Genomic DNA, 23,305 nt, shown 5'->3' on the forward strand with positions numbered 1-23,305 from the left:
GCTTCTCAGTGCATGCCTCCCAGGGCAAGGACCTGCCGTGCCTGCCTCTCCCACATGCCCCACGTGCTCCTGGGTTCATGGCTGGCAGCATTAGTCACTGCTGCACCATCCAGTTCGACCAGATTGTATTTTTAGACAAGAATCACATCAATCTGCTAGCTCCTGGTGTGGGGAGGCTCTTCACTCTGAGAGCTACCCTCCATGCCAAACACTGCAGGGAAGTGAGCAGCCAACGCCAGGGGAGAAGCAACTGCCCCATGGCTGTTTCACCCCTTAGCGCCGGGCAGCAGGAGCTGGGGTGCTGCTGGTGCATGGGGTGTGCAGCCTTGCTCTGGCCTCAGCTGTCTTAATCAGTACACGGAAGCAGGAAAGCTGTGCTCCTCCCTAGCATGCTGCCTGCTTGAGTGATGTCCACTGGGCCAGGCAGAGAAATCATAGCCCAGCTTCTGGCTTCCCTGCTCAGTACCACAAAGCCCCCGTCCCCTGCCAGAGCTGGGACTGGCACCCAGGGTCCGGGCTCTCGGTCCCCTCTGTTCCAGCCCATGCAGCCTGCAGTGTCCCCCTCTCCAGTACTACTACGTAATGCTCACTTGCCATAAAGATTATCACTAGGGATGGATGAAAGACACAGAAGGTGCATGTGTTGCACCACAACTGGCTGCGTGGATGGGTGCTCTTGTAATGGATGAACCAAATCCAGAGCCCCTTCCACGCAGGCTGCCTTCATGAGGCTGCCGATCACTCAAGAGGGCTTTAGGATCACTGTGCTCTGTCTGTTTTATGTACAGCTGGGCACCTCCATCATTAATGTACATGTCCTCATACTGCCACTATGAAGTAGGGCAGCGCTTTGGCCTGCTGGTCCTGATGGCGGAGAGCCCCAGAGGTTGACCTGCTTGAGGCCATGGCCACTGTGATGGAGCAGGGGATTGAACATCTGTCTCCTGGGTCCCTGGCTAGTGCCCTGCAGGACTTGGCCGTTGTCTCCCTCGGTCATAAGGATTGCAGAAGCGTGGGGATTGCACAATCACTTGCTCCCTTTCCTTTGGTTTCCCCATTTGTGAAATCAGAATAATCCCCGCTGCCAGAGAGCAATAAGGGTGGGATTTTCTAAGCAGCCCAGTGGAGCCAGATGCCTCGCTCCTAATCCCCTTAGGCTGTTTTTGTAAAGATTGAGACTCGTGAATGAAAGCAGTACAGGGCAAGGGCTTCAGGAGAGTAAAACGGGACTTGAGGAGTGAGGCTGAGAGGGTGCATTTGTGTCCTGTGCCCGAGGATCAGTGTCTGGGAAACGCAGCACGGTTCCTTGCTGAGCCAAGTGATGGCTCCCTCTAGTCGGGACGTGCAGTGTCACCTGGTCTGAGATCCATTATCTGATTTCTCCATCAGATGACTGCTGCCCCTTAAATAATTTGCTTTGTTTGCTCCCACCCTGTCACAGACTGCTGCAGCCTAACTGGATGGGTTAATGCACCAGTGTGAAGCCTGCTGCTGCTGGGACCCAGAGGAAGTCTCTAGGATGATGTGGGGGGGACAAGGAGAAACTGGAAGCAAATGAGTCAAATCCAGGCAGCGCATCAAGGGCAGCTTCTGAGTAGAGAATTGTATTGGAACAGTTTCCCTGATGGGGGATTTGTAACCCTTGTGTGTGGACACACAATCCTGGAGAATCTGGGTAAAAAGCAGGTACAGGAGACAGTCTGAAATCATCTGTAATGTTTGTAATGCTTATATGACCTCCTTGGGGAGTGTCTCAGCTGCAGTGATGGTTGTAGTGGCAAAGGGAAGATTGTTCCCTACCGTGTATGTCATTTTGCATGATTGTAAGTGTGGGGATGAGATCTAGGTCTCTAATTTTTGTCATCCTGGGACTCTTATGCTCAGCAATGTCCTGTACCATTAGGAGCTGCTGAATTCTGCCTAGTTCTGCTTTGGGGGCCAGTGCGCTGAAGGGGCTACTTCAGAGGGAGCACGTCCCTGTGAATGACAGCACACCCTTGGGAGATGGCCCTCCAAGGATCTCTGAATGCAAACCTGAGAGTAGGCTCTGTGATCTGATCCAGTCTCTGCCAGAGCTGTGATGAGGAGGGTGGGTTTGACTGCCAGGCTTTGATTGAAGCCTACCTCTGCCAGCACCTGGCATGAATTAGTGAGGCTTCTGCCCTCAAAATCCTCTAGCTTGCTAGGGATGCCGTGTGCCATATATTCTAAACCTTACGTTATGCAGGTCCTAGTTTGAGATCAGATCTGTGGGGTCCGGACCCACTAGCAAGTAAGATCAAGGACTCAAAACAGGATGAGGGGAGAGGAGCTTTACTGTAACGACAAATTGTTTGGTTTGTGGGTTTTCTAGTCTCGTTTTTCCTCTGTCATGCTGCTATTTGCACGTGGCCTTTTCCTTCCTGTTTAATCACTGGCATCTACAGAGGAATCAGTGGCATTGGTGCCCAAGTTCCCAGTGGCCCCGCGTGTCGGGGGCAGCATGACAAGCGAGCAGGGTCTGTCTCTGTCTCGGGTAACCCACTGACTGACTGTGACTCCTCACCGATGAGCAAACGCACCAGCTGTGACACAGCCAGCAGCAGGTTTCTGTCGTGCAGCTTGAAGCTGAGTTGCCAGGACATTCACTGAGGTAGAACAGGGGAAACCAGCCATGGGTTATGCAACAGCTGGCTTGCAGCTGGATAGGCGGAGAAGTGTACAGCAATAACCCACTCAGGGTTATTGGACCTCACTCCCAAGGCTGCCCCTTTGGCCAGGTCAGTGCTGCTTCCTTGACAATCCCAGGACTGGTGCTGAGGAAATAATCCCTGTTCACTCGCCCCTGCTTCTCACATAAGCAGCAAATGTGGCATGGAGCAGTGCTGACCACGTGCCCCATGGCTTGGGCTTGGCTGTGTGGGCAGGGGGAGCAGCTGGCTGGGCCATATTTCCTCAGCAGCAGCCCCACGCTCAGCAGAAATGCAGGGCAGATCTAGTCCGGAGTAAGGTCTTTGGGGCAGGGGCCAGCAGCAGCAGCAGCGAGCTTTGCATCCTCTTCATCTTTCTTCAAATTGTTGACCTTTTCAAGGTAGTTCCCTTGCGTCATTGAGAACGCTGTCTTGATTTCCTTTGTATTCAAAATGCACATTTATTTGCAGAATTGTGCCACTTCCTCTGTTTGACCCTTCACTTCTAGTTTCTGTTTTCCTTGTAGTGGAACTGTGATAATTTATTTGCTCTGCTGTTACTGATGAGCCTTTTTTTTTTTTCTTTTTGCTTCCTTGTATCCTTTAAGGTACAAGCTCTGTATCTAATTATTTTTTCTCCAGGGTCCTTGTCTGGATTATACTCTAATGCATTACTACAGCTGAGATCGTTGTGGGGTCTTGGTCTGTGCTGGAGGCTTTGAAGTAATTACTGAAATAACTTGCTGGTGATCCTTCCAGGGGAGGAAGATTGGCAGACCTCTGGTATTGCTGCTGGTTTTCCCCAGGGCTCAGTGTCCCAAGGCGAGGAGAGGCTGGGAGTGCCCATGGAGCCTGGGTCCTCTGCCTTACACAACAGTGCCACTGGGGCTCTTTACTGTGATACCTGCCCTGCAGGGAGAGCAGGGCTCTCCTAGGGGGAATTCAGCCTTGTTCAGCAGAGTTAACCCAGCAGGCAAGTGGACATTTAAATGGCTGCGAGACAGCAGGTTGTGCCCAGATCTCGTGTTTTCAAAGCAAATGCGTAAACTCCCCTGCCCATCCATGAGCCCCACGAGCATGTTCTTTGCTGTAACCAGGAGCACTAGGAAAGTTTGAGAGGCACAAGAGGAGTATAATTTCTCCCACGGGGCTCTTGACAATGTTAGCAGTGGGTCAAATGCATTTTCCTTGCGGTAATCTGAGATGTGTCATTTAAAAAAGGCTTTTGTGGGCAGCATCCTGTGCTGTACTAGAGCTAGTTTTGGTGGGGAGTTCAAAGCTCCCAGCTGACTCTGATTCTCTCCCACCTCTAGGTTACCAGAGCTGGGCTGGCAGGCTCATGGGAAGAGGGTTTCTTGGGAGATTTTTGGGAATCCTGAGAGAATAGTGTTGCCTTCCCAAAGCACTTAAAGATTATGAGTCAGTCCCCAAGCACTCTTGAAACTGGTTTTACAATCATGAGTTTTTTGCTTGTTTTTTTTTTTTTAAATAACTTTTGAGTGAGTTGTGTTCTGGGCCTGTGTTTCCCAGCTCTTCTCTGCAGGCTGGATAATTTGTTTCATTTAGATGAGAACTCAGACTGCCTATAATACAGCTGTAGCAGTGGGGGCTTTAGAAAAAACAGTAGGTAACAAAACAACACTTTTGCCATCCCTTTTGGTTGTGCATCAGCCCTGTAAGGATGACATTTTTCTTTGCTGCATTTTTCTTGATTATAGCCAGAAATGGACAATAAAGAGTGATGTGGGTTTTTTTTGGAACAGGCAAGAAGTTTTGTTTTATGGGGGTTTTTGTCCAGCCTTATTCATTTGCCCATTAAACTAGCTCCTTTGGTGATAGTTAGGTCTGTCTTCAGGTTTCTTTTTGTCATAGTATTGACGCAGTGTCTGGGTATAGCAGTGCTGGATGGCAGTGCTTTTGTGATTCTTCTGCTCCTCTCCATGTTTTGGTGAGTACCACTATGATAAAAAATTCGCAGCCAAAGGGGTGCCCAGACCAGGGCTATTGCAACCATTTCTGAGAACTGATGGAGGTGCCATTGGTTAGATCAGACTCTTACAGCTTTCTATTAATTGCGTGCATCTGATGCTGGGGCTATCCAGTCTGGCAGCACCTGATGAGGATGTTAACGGTGCTAGAGGCTGGCGATGGTTTTCAAGTGACCGTTTTAATAAGCGCTTACAACCGGTTCTCAACAGATCTGGAGTAAGACCTGTTCCTTGACCTGGGCAGTTTATGCTGGAAGGCAGACGAGGCAGCGGTGTAGGAGAGAGGGTGTCCGGAGGTTGCCCAGGCAGAATGGAAAGTAAGAAAATCCTGGGAATGGGGAGGCAAGAGCTCAGGAAGCAGAGACTGGTGGCTGTTTGGTAAGTGAAGCAGGGAGCAAGAGCATTATGAAGAGTTACCAAGTGCAGATGCATAGGGCTTGTTTGCAAGGGGACACTCTTAATGTATATATAGAGAAGAGTTAAACTACAGCCCCTTCACTCTGGAGCTGGGAGCAGCCACACAGGGGTTTAAACAGCATTATGTGCCTTGACTTGCCGTTTAGTTGATTTGTCCTTCCTTGCCTGAGTGCCCCTGTGTAGGCCTGGGGGAGGGGGGAAGAGGTTGCGTAGGCCTTCGAAGGGGAGGTGCTTTTGTCTCATGTGGGAACTTCGTGTGTGGGTGATAAGCAAGAGAGGGAAGTGGGTTTCATGGCTGTATTCTGAGCCTGAGTCTGCAGAAGCGAGAAGCAGGGCAGACAGGCAGGAGGAGCTTACAACGATGGCGATAAAGGGTGATGCAGACGTGCAAGAGGGGATGGTAAGCAAGACCAGTTACTTGGTACCTTCAACCTGACAGCTCTTCTCAAATCACATGCTTTCAGCACAGGCTTGCAGCCCTTTTTTGGTGAGCAGCGGGTCAGCTGTCAGTGCACAGGTCTCTGCTGGGGACTGGCAATTCAGCAGTAGAACTGCGGCCCCAAAGTCGGGCCCTTCTGAAAGATGCCCTGAGACTCTGAATGCCCCCTCCTAGCATTGAGACCCCTGTTGTCTTTCAGGAGAACTTGCTGTGCAAGAGGCAGCCCCGAAAGCATGGGACTCCTTGAGTATCTGTCTGGGAGGAAAATGCACAGGTTGTTCCTGGTTCCTCAGGGCCAGACGAGCCTGCTTGGGAGTGGAGGGTAGGGTGGCGGCGGGCTGGCATTGCTGAAGCTGGGAGCAGGGCTGTGAGACAGTGAAACTGCATGTGGCTAGAGCTCTGCTGTGTGCGGCGCCGAGCTGCAAGCGTCTCCCCCATGCCCTCGGTTTCTGGCTGTTCAGGCTGCTGGTGAGTCGGGCCCTGAAGCTCCTTTGTGACCATGTCCCAGCGCCTAAGGAGCGATGTTCGTTCCTCGCATGAACGAGTGGTGTGGTTCGGCTGCTGCGCTTGCTGGGAGGGCACGTCTGCTCAGAGCTTGGCGCCTGCCGCGTGCCAGCTCCAGTCTGCCTGGCCGAAGCCTGGCTAAGGCTGCAGCTTGGCTCCTGGCGTCTTTGTCTTGGGCACACCTGATAGCAGGAACTCGGAGCCGTGGGTCCGGCCCTCTTCTCGCTGGCTGTGACTGTAGGCACGTCTTCCTGGTGCCTCCCTTTCTCCATCTGTAGAAGAGGCTGACACTTGCCTGCCTTTGTGTCTAAGACTGAAGCCTCACGAGTGCGCTTGGATACGTCTGGTGCTTTTCTCGGCGGGCCTCGCGCTGCTCTGAACCCCTTCAGCGCTGCCCTGAGCGACACGGCCAGCTTCTGTTGTGTGTTGTTCAGCTTCTCCATTGTCCTTTCTCCAGGGCAGAACTGTGCTCTGCGAGTAGCGCTTTATCTTTACCTGTATGTGCTACTCTATTCACGGTGGTGAAGGCGGGTGGAAGACGTGCTCCTGGCACCAGAGCAGGAGCTGGGGAGGGCCCTGGTTCATGTCAGACGCTGGAAGCCGGGGCAGGGACAGAGCCTACCCTCACGCTGCAGCTGTCATTGCATTAAGCCTCTGACATCTAAATGTCCCTGTGCTCCTGAGAGAGTGACTGCCCTGCCCAGAGTCACCAGGTGCAGTGGAGATGGGACCCAGGTGTCCTGTCTCCTCGTTCTTGCGTCCCTCGTCCTTGGACCAATATAATAGCCAGGCCTTGCCCAAAATGGATCTGCTCATCCTCCCCGGCTTCATCTCTTCAAGAATCAATTTGGCATGTGCTTAGCCCATCATTTCCTTTTGCTGGCATAGGACCAACTTGCCCTCTCCAGGTTGTGCCAGGGCTGCTTGAATTCCTGTTGGGGAAGTTGGCTGATTCGCCTGATTACTAGAAAGTTATTTATAGCTCGGTGTGTCTGTATGCCAGGCTGGGAGTGATGCATAGGAGTGACGTACATTTTCCTCAGTTGACTTCCTGTTCCAGTTTTACCAGGTTGAAGACAATGTTCTTGGAACGGTTGTGGTCTGAATTCCTGGCAGTGCTGCTCCCTACTGGGCTGAGTGTTCCTGGTCCCCTGGCAGAGCTCATCTCAGGGACCTGCTCAGTGTACGTGTGCATGATTGTTAGCCAAGAATTGTGATATCTGTATTTTGCAGTCAAGGGTCCTTGCAATGACTTAAAGCCCCTGGGGTTACTTTAACTCTAAAGATTAGTGGTAAGGGAGCACTTGCTTTCTGTGCGTTTCAGATACTGCGTTAACATTGCACAGGGGGCTGTTGATGTAAGGAGAGAAGGGCAGTTAAACGCACCCTGGGCGGTGGGCGCCAACGTGCAATGACTGAGGTGGTGCGAGTTGGCAGCAAAGCCAAGCTTTGAACTTGTATGTTCCAAATTTCAGCTTCGTGGCTTTGCTCACATCCACCTTTTCTCATGCACTTGCTGTAGGAATGAGCTTCCCTGCTCAGTGTTTCAATTTCCCTTCTAGGAAATGAACAACCTGGAGGAAGGGGTGGAGTTCCTCCCCACCATGAATCCCAAGACAGTGGAGAAGCGTGGCCCAAAACGATGGGTGGTGGTCACCACTGTGCTCATTGCCATCTTTCTCATCTCCCTCCTGGTTGGCCTGTTGGTTTGGCACTTCAAATGTGAGTGTAACACTTCCCATCCTAACACCAGAGGAAGACCACGTGTCCTATATCAGGCCCCTACAGTACAGGTTCTCCCATGGCCCCCGATGCCTCCAAGTCTGGGAGTACTTAGATTATACTGATGAGCAAACTGCGTACAGCTTGCACCTAGTGGTACCTGGGGTTCCAGCCTAGAGTAGGGCTCTGTTGTACAATGCAGCGTGAGAGCTGACTTCTCCCCAGAGAGCTTGCAGTTTGAGCTCCTTTCGGGATCTGTAGTCCTCTGTGAGCAGAGTGGTTGTAGCTCATTGTAGCTCTCTCTGGGGCAGGGTGGTAGCAGCACTTGTGTAGTGGGAGGCTTTGTAGCTGAGTTAGCAGGTGGTGTGGGTGGGACTGTCTGTGGTTAGAGCAGGAGGCTGGGGACCAAGATGCCTAGGTACTCTTCCCAGCTCTGCCGTTGGCCTTTTGTAAAACTTGCTCTAAAATCTGGGCCCGAACCAAGGAGTTTGCTTAGGAGAATGACATCAACTCAGTACTGGAGCTGAAGGGAAAGGAAGCAGGGAACGCCATGCCCCTAGCTCCAGCTCTCAGGCTGCCATCAGCATGCAGGTCAGGGCCTAATCGCCACCTGACATCCTCTCTCTTTCCAATTGCATCTTCCAGATCGTAACGTGCCCATCCAGAAGGTTTACAACGGCCACCTCCGGATTCTGAACTGGAACTTCCTTGATGCCTACGAGGACTCCAGCAGCCCCGAGTTTGCCATGCTCTCCAAGAAGGTGAAGAGCACGGTAAGGCACTGCCTCCTTCCTCTGGGGCTGCCCCAGGGCTGGGGGGAGGCTCCGTTGTCACTGCCGCTTAGGGTTATGTCCTCTAGGTTGTGGTCCTTTGTCATTTTCTCCCCTGAGATCCTCAGTCTTATGCTGAAGTCCTGGTACCACCCACTGAGCTTGGTGAGCTGTTAGCCAAGCTCAGAAATGTGGAAAGGGCAACGGGTCTGTCTCTTAAGTGTTTACAGGATGCCCTCCCAAACCTCTGGTCGTTGCAAATGCCTCAAACAGCTGCCTTCAGCCCCTGACTGCCTTTTAGAGCTCTAAATACAGACTCAGGGGCCTACCTTTAAGCACCCATGCTCTGAAGCTTGTTAACCTGACTGTGCCTTTAATATCCAAGGTCTTTGGGAATTGTCCATTCATGCATTTTTTTTTTTAAAGCTGCTTTTCTGCATATTTGAATGTGTTTCTATTACATTGCTTAGGTTGAGGAGATCTACATGAGCAATAAAAATATCAGTCCTTATCACAAGGAGACACAAATAACTGCATTCAGGTGGGTGCTGTACCCTGAGCCCATGGGTGGGTGCATGGGAACACAAGTTTGGTCCCCCTTGAAAGGAGGAGAAGTTAATAGTCACTCTCCTGGGTTGTCAAAGAGCACATTTATCTCGATAGCTGTACCTGGAAAAGTCACAGCTGTTGCTGCAGTAGCCTTTTATTTTCCCATACTCGGAAAACCCCCAGTGAAACTCCCCTTTATTTTAGATCATGGAAAAGCAGTGAAAGAGAACACTGTGTAGTCTAGAAGAGAGAGCACGGTGCACATGTCTCCTTCATCACATGCTACATGAGAATGGAAACACAATGGTAGCTTACTCTGTCAGGCTCACAGAGCAGCAACAGACTTGCTCAGTGCTCTCTTGCCATCAACATTGCTCTTGTCTAAAGACTCTGGGTGTGGAGAGAGGCAGCAAGGTCTCCAGCGAGCTCAGTGTGGCAGAGACCTTCCTTGATGAGAACTCCAGCTGTGCACGTTCAGCTTACTTGCTTAGCTGATCCAAGACCTTCTCTCCAGAGCTGGATTGATCAGTGGACCCACTGATCAGTTGAGGACAATGTTCTTGTTCTCCACCATCCTGCTGTTTGTTCTCCTTCCCATGGCCTGCACGCTGATACCATGTGTCCCCCTTTTTCCTTGCAGTGAAGGCAGTGTCATTGCCTATTACTGGTCGGAGTTCATGGTTCCAAAATGCAAGGCAGAGGCACTGGATAGAGCCATGGCTGACAAGCAGAGTCTGATGCAAATGTTGACCTTCAAATCGCGGAATCCGGTGCTAAAAGTGGAGTCAGTGGTTGCTTTCCGTGAGTCCCAGCATCCTTCGCTGCTTCGGTGTAGGGGCATGTGCAAGACGGAGATGACTTCTGCTTTGCAAGGGGCAAAGGTCCATGATTAGGCAAGCCCTGCAGGACCTTGGAGGGATGGTTTCTAGAGGCAGAGCACTACTGCTCAGTGGGTGGCCGCCCTTGCTGCGTGGGAGAGCTGACATGGTCTGTGTAGGAGCCGTGTTGTGGGAGAGTAGCAGCCCTAAAGGGCTTTGGGGGTGAGGCCTGGGGAGGAAGCAGAACTTTGTTCCTTCGGCTTGGGAGGCTTCGTGTGGGAGAGAGGAGAATCTCTCAGCACCTGGCACACTGGAAGTTGTGAGGAGCATAGCCTTTAGACTTAGCTGCTGGGTTAAGGCCTCAGGGATCCTTGGGTGGGGGCAGGGGGAAGCTGGGAAATCCCAGAGCTTTTTGTGCTGCTTTTCCAGAGCAGCAAGATCCTCCCTGAGGACGAGCGCTGGCACCTGCCAGCCTGCATGGGGGAGGTGGATCCAAATGGCGCTCTGCTTTCCCACTTGCTCAAATGCATCGCGCATCCTGTCCGAACACAACGGGGGCTGCCCAGACCTCCCTCCTTGTCGGATAGCTCCTTACTACACCCCTCGCTCGCTCCCATTCAGAAGTCTGCAGGCTTCTGAGCCCTCAGTCCGGTGCTCTGCGGGTCAGGCTGGCATGCTGAGGGAAGGGAGAAAGCTGTCCAGGCTGCAGCCTGCAGGGAGGATGTTCCAGGAGCTAACCCTGTGGAATGAGGCCAGCCGGCAGCCCTCGGGCAGTGCGCAGGGCCTTACCTCATCGCTAATGAATGCATGTTTGTTTCTCTCATAGCTGCCGATCCCAGTATCGTCCAGGCTTCCCGGAATAGTGAGTATTGCTCTTCCAGCTTTGTTTATAGTGCGTCTGCCTGCAGTGGGGCATGGGGTGGATTCCTTATTTCCATTGAAAGCCCCTGCGCATGGGAGTTTCCATCCAGTGGGGCAAGTGTCTGTAGGAGGCTGTTCCGTCTTGCAGGGGGGGAGGATTTGCTGCAAACTAAACATGTGCATGATCCTTGCTGGAGCCCCAAGATCACCCGTGGGATCAGATGGGTCTGTTTCTTAGTGAAGTTTTCCCACATGTAGTGCAACTTTCCCAGGAAAGCGATAACAAGAAAGAGGAAAGGCCTTTCAGAGAGCACAACCCATGCATCTCTGTAACAGTCCACAGGGTGGCTGAACTCTGCACACAGGGATAGGTCTGGGTAATTTAAAAGTGCAGAAAACCAAATGCAATCACAATTTCTCTGCTCCGTACAGCACATCTGGGCTTATGGGGGGACAGAACAGGGGATGATATACTGCAATGCTACCTGCTTGCAACGTCTATCTGCTTTCCCTTCTGTGGTGTGTTCTCTGACATCCAGCCCATCTCCGCACCCCTACCCCCCGCACCCTTTCTGTCCTGTGCAGATAGCTGCAGTTTTTCTCTGCATGCCAGGGAAGGCGAGATCACCAGCTTTACCACACCAGGCTTCCCCAACAGCCCATACCCCAACAACGCTCGCTGCCAGTGGGCCCTGAGGGCTGACGCCGATTCCATTATCAGCCTGACTTTCAAGACATTTGATGTGGAGCCCTGCGGTGAGGGCAATGACTACATCAAGGTCTACAACTCCCTGAGCCCCGTGGAGCCCCATGCCCTTGTGACGTGAGTGCTGCTGCCTGGTTGAGTTCTTGCATTCTGATAATTTCTTTTAAGTGGGGAAATGGGTATCACATTCCTCTTCCTTATCTACAGGCCTCAGAGCAAAAGAAACACAAGGGAGGGAGAGCAGCTGTCCGGGCTGGTCCGGGGGGTCATTGCTAGGAGTCCAGTGATGATGCTGAGTGAAATGAAAGCTGCCCTAAATATAGGGGAACCTGTAAGAGAGGGTGTTTAGTGGCTTCCAAAGCAGTTCAGCAACCAAGAGGAAGAACTGACTCTGCCCAGGCCCCCACAGCAATGCCTGCTCCCTAGCTCAGGAAACACTGGAGCAGAAGTCAGCTGAAATAGTTGTTTTAATCCAAGGATTTGTGCAGAGGCAGGGACAGGGTTGGGAGTCTGAGTGTAGCGGGGCCTGTTTGTGAAGTAGAGGCTAGGACCCAGTGAGCGCATTTGTGTCTGTGCTGGAAGCTGCCATATTGCTGTGCACTGAGCGGTCTGACAGTCTCTGTGCTTCCCTCCTCCCAGGCTGTGTGGCAGCTACCCCCCATCTTACAACTTAACCTTCCTGTCCTCCAAGAACGTCATGTTGGTCACGCTGGTCACCAATGCCGAAGGCAGGCGCCCCGGCTTCAAGGCCGAATTCTTCCAGCTCCCGAAGATAAAAAGTGAGCAGAAGAAGCCTTCCTGTGTCATGGGCGGGAGAGGGGAGGGGCAGCCGGTGCTGTTGACATCAGCTTGGCAAGGATACTGCAGGCGAGTTAAGAGACCCTCGGAAGCTGCCCTCGTCCTAGGTCTCAGAGGAGCTCATCTTACCCATAGTGTGTCTATCTGCTTTAATGATGCCCCTTAAGGAGTGCGTGGGAGGAATTATGTAGGATTACACATGAAGATTGATGTTGGCAGGAACCAGCTAATTGGTCTCCTGGGTTCAATCCAAGCCTTCAACTGGAGCTGGTATCTCCAGAGATCGGCTTAACCTCATTAAAGACAGCTTTACATGTCTTGCCATTGCTGCTTTTGACAGGCCAAGTAGCTCCAAGTCCTAACCCAGCTTCTTCATCCTGCTCATCTTCTAGGCTGTGGTGGGACATTGAAGGAAACCACTGGGATTTTTACCACTCCTTTCTACCCAGCACACTACCCCCCAAACTTGGACTGTACGTGGGACATTGAGGTGAGAAGGTCAAATGAACTTCGCTCTCAGGGCATCTGAGAAACTGTGGGCAAATTGAGGCCCATCTGTCTGGGCAAGTGAATCTGCAGTTTGAACTGGCTCATGTTTCATGTTACATACCACAATTATCTCATGGTGGCAAGATGTGCAGGTGGTCACCGAGGCTGAGAGATTAGCAGAATTCAGAGGGGGACTGGAGGGGAAGCATCAAGGGCAGGAAAAATGTGCAGGTGCACACCTGATTCCCACCGTCACCTCCGTCCATACGTCATGTGGACAACAGCATCAGCCATTACTTTGTGTAAAGCAACAGGATAAATGGTTGTACCTGAGGGCACAGATGGACCCCTAAGTGACAGGGTGGAAGGGGGGAACAAATTTCCCTTGGGAGCTATTCCACTTAAGAGCTTTAAGGCTTGTGGCCTCTGAAGCATCTGCCGTTGGGTAGGAGATGGGGTGCTAGGCTAGATGGGCTCTGTTGTAACTCAGTTGGCCAGCTTCTCCATTTCTTTCCCCTCTGTGGAAGTCCCCTGTGCAGCTGTATCCAGTCCTGGTTCTGACTAGGACCCGCTGCTTTCCCTTCCCTTGGGGAGGTTATTCCACATCCAAATAGACCTCACTGGCCATGGCTTTTCCCTGACTTTCTTCTGAAATCCACTGGCCTGGCAAGGTGATAGTTGACACTTGGGTCACTACCTTGCTTGGTCACTGGGACTAAGCTTGAGCTATTCTGGCAACCCATGGAGCTGTCTGGAGTAAACTGCAGGTGGTAGATTATTGCCCTGGCTTAGCCCCTGCCAGGAATCAGGTTTGATTGAGCTTTGTCTGATCCCTCTGCCTTTTCTGGTTGTAAATGTATCTTAGACTCTTACTGTGTCCTAATGAATCCAGGTGAGTGCTTACTTGGGGCAGGGGGAGGAGTTACTTGTAGCCTGGGTCTGCTCTTGTGTCCCTTCCAGGGTTGTTGTCTGCCCATTCTTCTGTCTCATGCTCACACTTGCAGCCTGTTGGTGGGGCTCCGTCTTAAACCCCTTTCCACACTGGCTTGAAAGAGATAATCTGATCCCTGCTATTTCCAGAGGTTGTCTTAGACATGTTAAGAAGCTCCTGCCAAGGCAGAGAGTCGCAGATGATACAAAATAACTGCCTTTTCCTTTTCATTATGGACTTGTGCTCTGCTCCCAATTTCTCCCACCTCCCGTCAAAGTTGGTCACAGAGGAGATAGGAGGAAAACGGAGTCTCTGCTCCTAAACCCACTGCCTCCTTGTCTTTGCAGGTGCCTAGTAACAAGAACGTGAAGGTGCGTTTCAACCTGTTCTATGTGCTGGAACCCGGCATCCCCATTAACACCTGCACCAAGGATTATGTAGAAATCAGCAATACAAAGTAAGTGCTGGGCGCCCAGCACTGGGCTCTGTGACCTGATTCTGATGCTAAGGCAGAGTGAAAATTAGTCTGAGGAAGTGTCTTTTCATGCGACTGTGGAAGTCACTTCCACAGCTTTGTTGAGACCAAGGAATTTCCTGTATGTAAGGCCTTGGGCATGGGTGTTCTCAGTGCAGAACCAAAAGGAAGGGACTTGAAGGGATCTGCAGAGTTACAGTAGGAAGAGGTTGTTGGGGAAGTAGGTTGATTACTTTGCACCAGCCTACTGTGGAGTCCTGCTGCCTTCTTTGAGGCATCTGGTGCTGGCCCCTGCCCTTGCCAAGCCTGATCTGCCCTGCAGTGTTCCCTTGGCTTGTGTAGAGCACCTGAACCTGCTAGCTGCCTCAGTCCCCTCAGCAGCCAGTACTACTCCAGGGTGCACTGTATACTCTGCTGGGGAGCTGCTGGGTAGAACTGCCACTAATGTATGTGTGAGCAACACTCACAGCTTGGCAGTGAGCTACTATCTGTCATCCAGTAAAGCCAAATACGTGTAGCTGAGATGAGATCTTGAACTGGATGGAGCCTGTTCCCCTCTGGCAGCTCCCATGGAGAAGGGCAGGGTTTCAATATTAATGCAATGGCAGTGAGAATCTGGCTAGCTGTCCCTCGTTAGGGGTCATTGCCTAGCAACTCTAGCTGAGCTAACTACTTGGTTTGAAATGATGGGTGCTAAGCTGAAATGAGCTCTTTTATTTTAAAAATTCTGACACTGACTAGCATGAGATCTGACTCTCTCACACATGTGGGAGTTCAGGTTTTGAACCTAATTCTGCATTTTGCAACCAGCTCTTCTTACTAGCAGCAGCTCTTGGGAGCAGTAGTTGTGGACCCATGCTTCCAAAGTGTTAGGTGCTGTACAGAGAAAAGCAGATGATTCCTGCCCAAAGAGGTTCCAGTCTAAATAAGAGGCAAGAGGTGAACACAATCAAGAGAGCACAAGGTAGCAGAGAGGCACAACTGGTCAGCATGGCAGGCACATAGGTACCAGTGTCAAGCCATTGCCCAGGGTTTTGTAGCTCTCCCCTTTGTTGTTGGATGGATCGCATCGACCAGGGGTTAAAATGCAGCGCTAAACTTTGCAGCTCTGTTATGCTGAGTCTGATGCACCTACTTGTGGGGCCATGGCCACCCCTGCCAGCTTAGATGATCTAAGCAGTAAGAAACCTAGTGGTTTTCTAGGCCACTTTGTGTGAGAAGGCCAGAGTTTGCATTTTTCTGCATTAGCCTCTTCCACTGTAACTCTGCAGCAGGTAATAAATCCTGTGCTGTGTCCCCCTCCAGGTACTGCGGAGAGCGCTCTCAGTTTGTGGTGGCAAGTAATACCAGCAGAATAACAGTCCGGTTCCACTCCGACCAGTCGTACGCTGACACCGGCTTCTTGGCAGAGTTCCTGTCCTACGATTCCAGTGACCGTAAGTTAAATGGAGGGCGCCAACCTTGCAGGAGGGCAAAGGAGTAAGCTGCAGAGCAGTGGGGTTGCAGGTGAAATGCGTGCACACAATCCTGCTGATGGCTGGCCAGATGCGGCTGCCCTACCAATTCTCCAGCCAAATCCCTACGCCTCATGCTCCCTGAGCCCATGAGGAGGATGGATGCACTCTGGGAAATTCATGTCCAGACTTTGGACCTCCAGCCTGTTCATTTTGGTGTAATATCTCCTGTTGGTGTCTTCTGACAAATGCAGAAAAAATGGCTTCTGTGAAGGAAAGCACAGGATAGAGCAGCTAATCCTAGGCCCAACAACATGGGGCATCATGGACTTTCCCTGGAAAATCCACTCCACTCGCATGTAGCCCAGGCTGCCAACAGGGGCATGTGTCTGTGTCAGCACAGACCTCCTCGATCCTCTATGTAGTGGGTGTGGGCAAAGAAATGGTGAATGGGTGAAGGCAAGAGGACAGGATGGTCACTTAGAAGCTCATGCATGTCCCGTCTCCCTCATCCACAGCCTGTCCTGGCAGATTCACCTGCAAGACTGGCCGCTGCATCGACAAAGCCCTGCGCTGTGATGGCTGGATGGACTGCTCAGATGCCAGTGATGAGCGCTCCTGCAGTAAGTTGTGCCTCCCACTGCTGCTTGCTTGTGGCGGGTTGGGAAGGTCCCTGCTGAACACGGCGAGTGAGAAGTGAACCCCTGGCTTGCTCATGTCTGCAGGGTCAAGTAATGCAGGAAGCTTCTAGATAGCGGTCAGGGTTGGCAGTTAGTTAGACAAGACAGGTGTCTCTTGAACCACAAGGGAGAGAAGCCCCAGTGAAGCGAAGGTCTTTGTTGCCTGCTTCTGGCCTAGGTGGTCCATCCAGGAGCTTTCCAAGCTGCCAAATTGTTGGGGCTTGGTTCAGGCCTCGGTGCTAATATAACATTTGCTGGTCTGGCTCTCCAGCTTTGTGACCTCTAGTGTGCAAAAGTGCTGATCCTGCCAGCCGGCTTGACAGGCTATTGAGTGATGGCTCTGTGGTGTGCGACACATGGAGACTACCTCATCTCTGCACGTGTGGCATCAGTGCTGTGGCTGTCACTGTATTATAGAGGGTCAGGGGCAAAAATGTGCCTTTTGAGCAGTTATCTTCATCCCACTAGCTAGGCAGTTGGGTTGGTCTGAACTGCTTGAAGTTTGGGGACTGAGACATTTCCACAGCTGGGGCTGTCTGACTCCAGGACTTAGTTTGGCACCTGTCTTTTAAGTTCTGTGAATCTGGCTTCTCTTTCCACTTCCATAGAAGAGAGCCAGACTCCAGTCTGGGGAATCCCATGTGTCTAGCAGCAAATTATCCCTGGAGAGACCTCCCTTAACCACCAGTTTCATGGTGATCGGCTCCAGAATCCCCTTTGAGTCTGCGGGCCTGGGTTTTCATTACCATTAATCTCTCTTTCGACAGCCAATGCCAGGTCACTGACTTGAGTCATTATCCCACCCACCTGCTGGGATATTGTTCCTTCCATTGAATCCTTCTTGCGGATGTTTGCTTCCTCTGAACCTCAAGGCTCTGGTGTAAGCTGAGGGGTTGGCCTAAGGGCAGGCATGTGTTTCAGTATCTCTAGCAGAAGCTTAAGGTACTGTTTGTGGCTTCTTCCTGAGCTGCTGAGCTTGGGAATCAGTGTGTGTGTGTTGTTGTAAATTAACCTTTTCCTCCAGGATTAATACACAAATCCCCCTAGTAATGTTTTTAGCAATTGCCTAAAGTCCATCAGAGGAGAGTGGAGCCTCCAGTTCAGGAGTTTACTGTGCTGAACAGACTGTATTTGCTGGGACTGGGGTAGCTGCTACATATGGCAAGGGCTCACTGCTCTCTCTTGTCAGCTCAGAGATGTCCTGTAGCATCCTAGGAGTCTGTCACTTTTTGACTGAATTTTTCATGTAGTTAGAATTTTTTTCCATGATTCCTCTCTGACTCTATTGTAACCTCTGACTCTCCTCTGGCTGGTTAAGCTCACTTACAAATGCATCCAAATACAGCACAGATACTGCTCTCTTAGTAACTCTGGGAGCTATTTTACCTAGGCTGACACAACTGACTTGCTGTCAGCTCTTATAGCGTATCCCCAAATCTGTGTTCTCTGGGTGCTCAAGCCCTCGATGGGACTGCTGCTCAGACTCCCCACAGCTGATGCACATGCACAGAATTGGCTGGCTTATAAGAAAAGCTGCCACCTGGACATGACTCAGCCATGTCAGTCATGAACCTGTTACAGAGACGAGACATGGCTATGCTACCATGCTGATGCATGGGGCACCAGGTACAGGAAGCTAAAGCCAAGAGTGGAGCTGGCTGGTGACCCATAGAGTTGGCCCAGGAGCCTGGAAGGGTTGTTGTTTCCCAAGTTTCCTTCTTATCCAAATGCCTTGAGTCCTGATGTTCATTCATCTGGGATCTGTAGGACTGACCATCAGTCGCCATTTTATGGTAGTGTGGTTCCCAGTTCTCTTTCATGTGTAGTGTGGTACGAGCGGGTTCTCAGAGCTGTTGCCTTGTCTGACTCAGATGTTTTGCCTTCTCAGGCAGGGCTGCAGCTTGTGAGGGTGCTGAGTGCTCAGGGGGCTTCAGGAGGTCCTTGGCATGTTGCAGGGGCAGAGTGAGGTGTTCTTGCTGCAAGTTTCTAACTCACTGGGCTGTGCCACCCACCATGCCCCAGTGTCTTGGTACCTCATGGCCCTGTTGCCCTCTGGCCACACAGATGAGTTCACAGTACTCTTGCATCTTCTCATGCTTCCCTCTTCCTTCCCCTAGACTGTACCAAGGAGCAGTTCAGATGCAGCAACGGGTGGTGCAAGTCGCTCATGTGGGTCTGTGATGGTGTGAACGACTGTGGAGACAACAGTGATGAGGAGCAGTGCAGTAAGTAATGGGTCCAGCACTCTATCCAACCATGACACCTGACACGATGCAGGACCCATGTATGAATGCAGGGAAAGCTGTGAGCCACTGTAATGAGACCTAGATGTGATCTGATCCATGCTACCTAAAACTGTCAAAACCCTGGATTTAATCTGAATTGATCTGAGCAGACAGAGAGGATTGGCTTGTCCAGCAGAAACCCAAAGAACAGAAGTGACCAGAAAGCACCTAGGTTAGTGTGGACAGTCTTAATCTTCTCACAAAAGACCCCAGAGTCTTGTTATTTAGATTTCAAAAAATGCTTATCACAGACTCTTGGTAGCCTAATGATTAATCATACAGTAAGTAAAATCAAATTAAGTTTTGGTAGCATTGAAATCAGCGCTATAGGAATTCTGCTGGCCAGTCACTTATTCCTTCAAGGGAGCAAACTTATGTCTGTCTCTGAAGATCCCTTTCAACTGGTGCCCTTTTCAGCGTGCAAGGAAAGTCCCCAGATGTGGGCTGTAGTCAAACAGGAGACTTACATAAGAGGCTTTATTAAAAATAACACAATGTTTGGTGGAAAAGGGGACAAGATAAGTGGCTGAAAAGGGAAGGGGTTCCTGAAAGAAGACAGGCAACAAGTGCAAGGGCTTCATCTCGGAGCTGGAGAACTGCAGGGTCTGTCTGGGCCCAGCAGTCTCCTGAAAGCCCAGTCCCATCCCCTCTGTCACAAGGGCAGATTAAAGCAGGGTCCTTGGGGCTCTGTCCCCTGCTTGCTGGGTCTGACTTGCAGCTGTTTCCTCTCCTTTCCAGAATGTCCAGATCAGAACTTGAAGTGCCGCAATGGGAAATGCATCCCTGAAGCCCAGAAGTGCAATGGCAAGGATGACTGTGGGGACGGAAGTGATGAAAACGACTGCGTCGGGGGTGAGGAGGGGCATGTCTGGGAATGGTCTCTCAGAGCTTGTTGTGGGAGACCCCGCAAGCTCCAGGCAGGTGCCACAAGCAGGGTCTCCACCAATGGCCTGAGAAACCAGTCAGGAGAGCTGTGGTCACAAGTAGGATCCTGTAGAGTGAAGGGGGTCACAATGCCAAGAATAGGATTCCTGTGGGATCCATGTTTCATCAGTGTGGCATGCGAGGCATTGCCATGGATCTGAAACTCCTTTTCACCCATGGGACTTGGCTATCCTCCCCAACGAGAGAGCCCAAAATGTGATCTTGGGCAACACCTCCCACCCAGCATCCTCCTCGGGGGTTCTTCTACTGGGTGCAAAATGGGCTAAACCCTCTGCTTTTGCCTCTCAGCAGCCACGGCTGTCATCTGCAGCGAGCACACCTACAAGTGCCGCAGCAACGTGTGTGTGAGCAAGAAGAACCCAGAGTGCGATGGGACGCAGGACTGTGCTGACAACTCAGATGAGGAGAACTGCGGTGAGTGGCGCAGGGAAGGGGTGGGGCCAAGGCCAGGTTTTTTCTAGGATCTGCCCCCAAATCAGGACACTTAGGAATGACGGGAGTATCTGGTCATTCAGGCTCCAGGAGGGACCTTGTGGCAGTTGCTGTCTGCACGGGGTGTAACCAGACAGTCATCATTAAACAGTGAAGGTTATTTGCACTATGACATATTTAGGACCAATAGTTTCTGCTCTTCTGTGTACTCTGTTGGCTCCGCCATTCCAGTTAGCAGACTCTGCTCCCACTGCTGTGCTGATAGCACCAGCAATGAACTGCAGAAATGGTGGGAGACCTCTGACTCTCCAGGGGGATCCCATGAGATTTGCAGCAGGTAACTAACAGGAGCCTTATGTTTCTTCTTGGCCCTTTTCCCCCTCCCCTTGCAGACTGCGGGATCCGCTCGTACAACAAGCAGTCGCGGATTGTCGGCGGGCTGGACTCAGAGTTGGGCGAGTGGCCGTGGCAGGTCAGCCTGCACGTGGAAGGCCAGGGGCACATCTGTGGGGCCTCGCTGGTATCAGACAGGTGGCTGGTGTCAGCAGCGCACTGCTTCCAGGATGAGATGCGGATCAGGTGGGTGCTGCCATGGGACTGGGTCTCAGCTGCTCTCCAGGCTTGGGTGGGGTCAGTGAGATGTTAGACTTGTGCACACACCTCCAGGAATGGCCAGGACATCAGCCCAGTGCTAATCCAGTGTCCTTCCATCTTTGGCAGCCAGTCCCAACTGCTTCTGGGGAAAGTATAGCAAACATGGCTGTGCCTTGCAGTGGAGAATGCTAGACCCTCCTGGGAAGTTCTCCCCAGAAGCAAGTTTGCTGTGTCACTTTGGCCCAGGTCATGGCTCCAGCCTCTTTGGTATAAGACAGAAGCCGGTCTTGCCTGGGGCTGGTGTGTGGACACCCTACATTGCCAATGCTCTGGCTTATTGAGATGAATCGGAGAGAAGTAGAGCTGGAAGAAACCTCCACAGGTCATCTAGTCCAACCCCCTGCTTGAGGCAGGATCATCCCTATCCAAACCATCCTATACAATCCATAATCTAAATTCGACATAAAACTGTTGTCAACCCTGACACAACACAGACCTAACATCCTAGTCTGCCACAGGTAAAACAGGGGAACCACAGCAGCCAATGTCCTGCCTCCGTGGAATTTTGTCAATATATGCTCAAGAGATCCTGGGTAGAAGGCAATGCCCCCACTAGAGAGGAAGGCAACCCCGCATCCCTCACTGTCCATACCAATCTGATCATGGGGTAAAATTCCTTCCTGACCCTGGTCAGAATCCTACAGTGTCTCTGGGTGGCTGCTGCGCCTCCAGGCAGGTGGGGGATGTAGCCATGTTTAGGGAAAGGAAAACCCATAGGTTTATTGTCTTGGTTTTGTGCCCTGTTCACCATGGTTCAAATAGCATCTGGGCCTTACCTCCCTGCGTGGTTTGTGGTAGGTGCTGCAGTGCCTCATACAGCAGTGAGTAGAGGGTGATCTTTAGTCCTGCCAAGGAGTCAGGACAGCATCCGTCTCTGGGTGAGAGATTGTAGGTATGGCTGGGCTGGTCGTGGTATTGTATAGCAAACTGTCCAGCTGAGGGCTCTGCAGCAGCTGCGTAGTCTACCAGAGCCCTGAGCAACACCTGAAAGGAGCATAGGGAGATTTGCAGTCCCATGGAATATCCTGGCTACTGCAGATTGACGGGGAGAAGTCTGCTTTCCATCCCTGGGGGAATTCAGCTTTTCAGTGAAAAAACCAAGAGCTGTATTTTCTCTTTGGAAATGCCACCGCAGTGCCTGCTGTCTCCTAGCCAGGCATAGTGTCAGATGGCATCTCTGCTGTGCATCCTGGTCCTCCCTTGCAGGGACTGGAGCCATTTGCCTCATGGGATCCCCAGACTGTGGTACATCATGGGAGATGGTCTGGGTAGACGGTCTGGCCCCTAGAAAGGAATGGGAACAGCAGGCATCTGTGCTACAGCTCCCATGAGGTCCCTCAGCAGTTTTGCTAAATACCAATAGTTCAGTTTTCTGACCAGAACAATCTACCTTTCCCCTGCAGAGCACATTTTAAGAAACAATGTTAGTTTTAAAAAACATCTTTTTGTCAAAAAAAGTTTTTTACCACATTTGCCTTACCCTAAAACAGTCTCCAGTCCCCCCCTGCATCACCACATGATGTGTCTTTGTGCAGATACTCAGACCCCAAGTTGTGGACGGCCTTCCTAGGCCTCCACGACCAGAGCCGGCGGACTAACGAAAACGTCCAAGAGCGGAAGATCAAGCGCATCATAGCCCACCCCAGCTTCAATGACTTCACCTACGATTACGACATCGCCGTGCTGGAGCTACAGAGCCCGGTCACCTTCAGCAAAGTTGTCAGGCCCATCTGCCTGCCTGACCCCACACATGACTTTCCCTCTGGCAAGAACCTGTGGGTGACCGGGTGGGGAGCCACCTTTGAAGGGGGTGAGTGAGGCGTGTGTGTGTTTGTGGGCAAGGGGTGAGAGAGTCGGGCACAGTGCCTGCCTTGGTGGCTATGTGGTTGTTCAAGAGGTGTGAATGGAGGCTATGGGGTCCTGTGAGAATTGCACCATGGTGGGAGCTTTTTCCATAGGCCTTCTGGTACTTGCTAGCCTGCTTGGGTGGCCAGTGATGATGGTCAGTGCTGGGACTCGAAGGCAGGTGGCTCCCCACAGCTGATCAGCAGGGAGGCTTGGGACTCTACTGACTGTGTCCCAGTTCTGCTGCCATAAGCCCCCGGCCTGGGCTCCACAGGCTGCCCCTGTCCCTGCAGGTGGAGTATCATATTGTGGCTGGGAGTACATGGGTTCATCTCCAGACTGTGGGGAGAGTTTGGTGCCTGGCTGATGGGTGAGGGGGATAGGAGCTGGCTGGTGCTCAGCATGAGGGATTGAATCAGAGAGCAGAATAAGTCTGGGGAGAAGTTGTGCTGATGGACGTTGAGGGCTGAGAATTGGGGGCGGGAGCATGCGCTCTGCAACCCAAGTGCTCTGGGTGAGAAGGAGTGTCTGGACCTTCTAACACACCGCTTGCCTCGGGTCCCTGCAGGTAGCGGTGCCACCATCTTGCAGAAGGCAGAAATTCGGATAATCAACCAGACCCAGTGCAACAGCCTGCTGGCCAACCAGATGACGTCACGCATGATGTGTGTGGGGATCCTGATAGGAGGCGTTGACGCCTGCCAGGTACTTCAGCAGGGACAGGGACAGTAATAGCAATGGGGAGCTGTCTGACCAGGACTGCTCGTACACTCTGTGTGTGGCACCAGTGGAGATTGAATCCTGGTCTCACCCACAGCCCTGCCTTCAGTGGCTTAAAACTATCAAGCTGTCTGTCCTCCATGGAGTCGGTAGA

General features: G+C 51.8%; 1 protein-coding gene across 2 annotated transcripts in view; it reads left to right on the forward strand.

The window, feature by feature from the left end:
• The window catches only part of ST14 (suppression of tumorigenicity 14), a 38,566-nt gene that overhangs the window by 13,085 nt on the left and 2,176 nt on the right, over window positions 1–23,305 (forward strand). The window contains exons 2-18 of one of the 2 annotated variants that reach the window (XM_019547006.1): window positions 7,580–7,739; window positions 8,385–8,512; window positions 8,980–9,050; window positions 9,699–9,859; window positions 10,703–10,738; window positions 11,323–11,560; window positions 12,083–12,222; window positions 12,634–12,731; window positions 14,009–14,118; window positions 15,442–15,572; window positions 16,109–16,213; window positions 18,388–18,495; window positions 19,294–19,407; window positions 19,792–19,914; window positions 20,325–20,511; window positions 22,122–22,396; window positions 23,000–23,136. In XM_019547006.1, the coding sequence (XP_019402551.1) occupies window positions 7,583–7,739; window positions 8,385–8,512; window positions 8,980–9,050; window positions 9,699–9,859; window positions 10,703–10,738; window positions 11,323–11,560; window positions 12,083–12,222; window positions 12,634–12,731; window positions 14,009–14,118; window positions 15,442–15,572; window positions 16,109–16,213; window positions 18,388–18,495; window positions 19,294–19,407; window positions 19,792–19,914; window positions 20,325–20,511; window positions 22,122–22,396; window positions 23,000–23,136 (2,319 nt within the window). In that variant the 5' untranslated portion in view covers window positions 7,580–7,582. Of the gene's footprint in view, window positions 1–7,579; window positions 7,740–8,384; window positions 8,513–8,979; window positions 9,051–9,698; window positions 9,860–10,702; window positions 10,739–11,322; window positions 11,561–12,082; window positions 12,223–12,633; window positions 12,732–14,008; window positions 14,119–15,441; window positions 15,573–16,108; window positions 16,214–18,387; window positions 18,496–19,293; window positions 19,408–19,788; window positions 19,915–20,324; window positions 20,512–22,121; window positions 22,397–22,999; window positions 23,137–23,305 lie in introns of both variants that reach the window. The other variant, XM_019547005.1, reaches the window with a different exon arrangement.

Source organism: Crocodylus porosus, unplaced genomic scaffold (assembly GCF_001723895.1).
Source record: "Crocodylus porosus isolate Cpor-Errol unplaced genomic scaffold, CroPor_comp1, whole genome shotgun sequence".
In the NCBI taxonomy this organism is placed as follows: Eukaryota; Metazoa; Chordata; order Crocodylia; family Crocodylidae; genus Crocodylus; species Crocodylus porosus.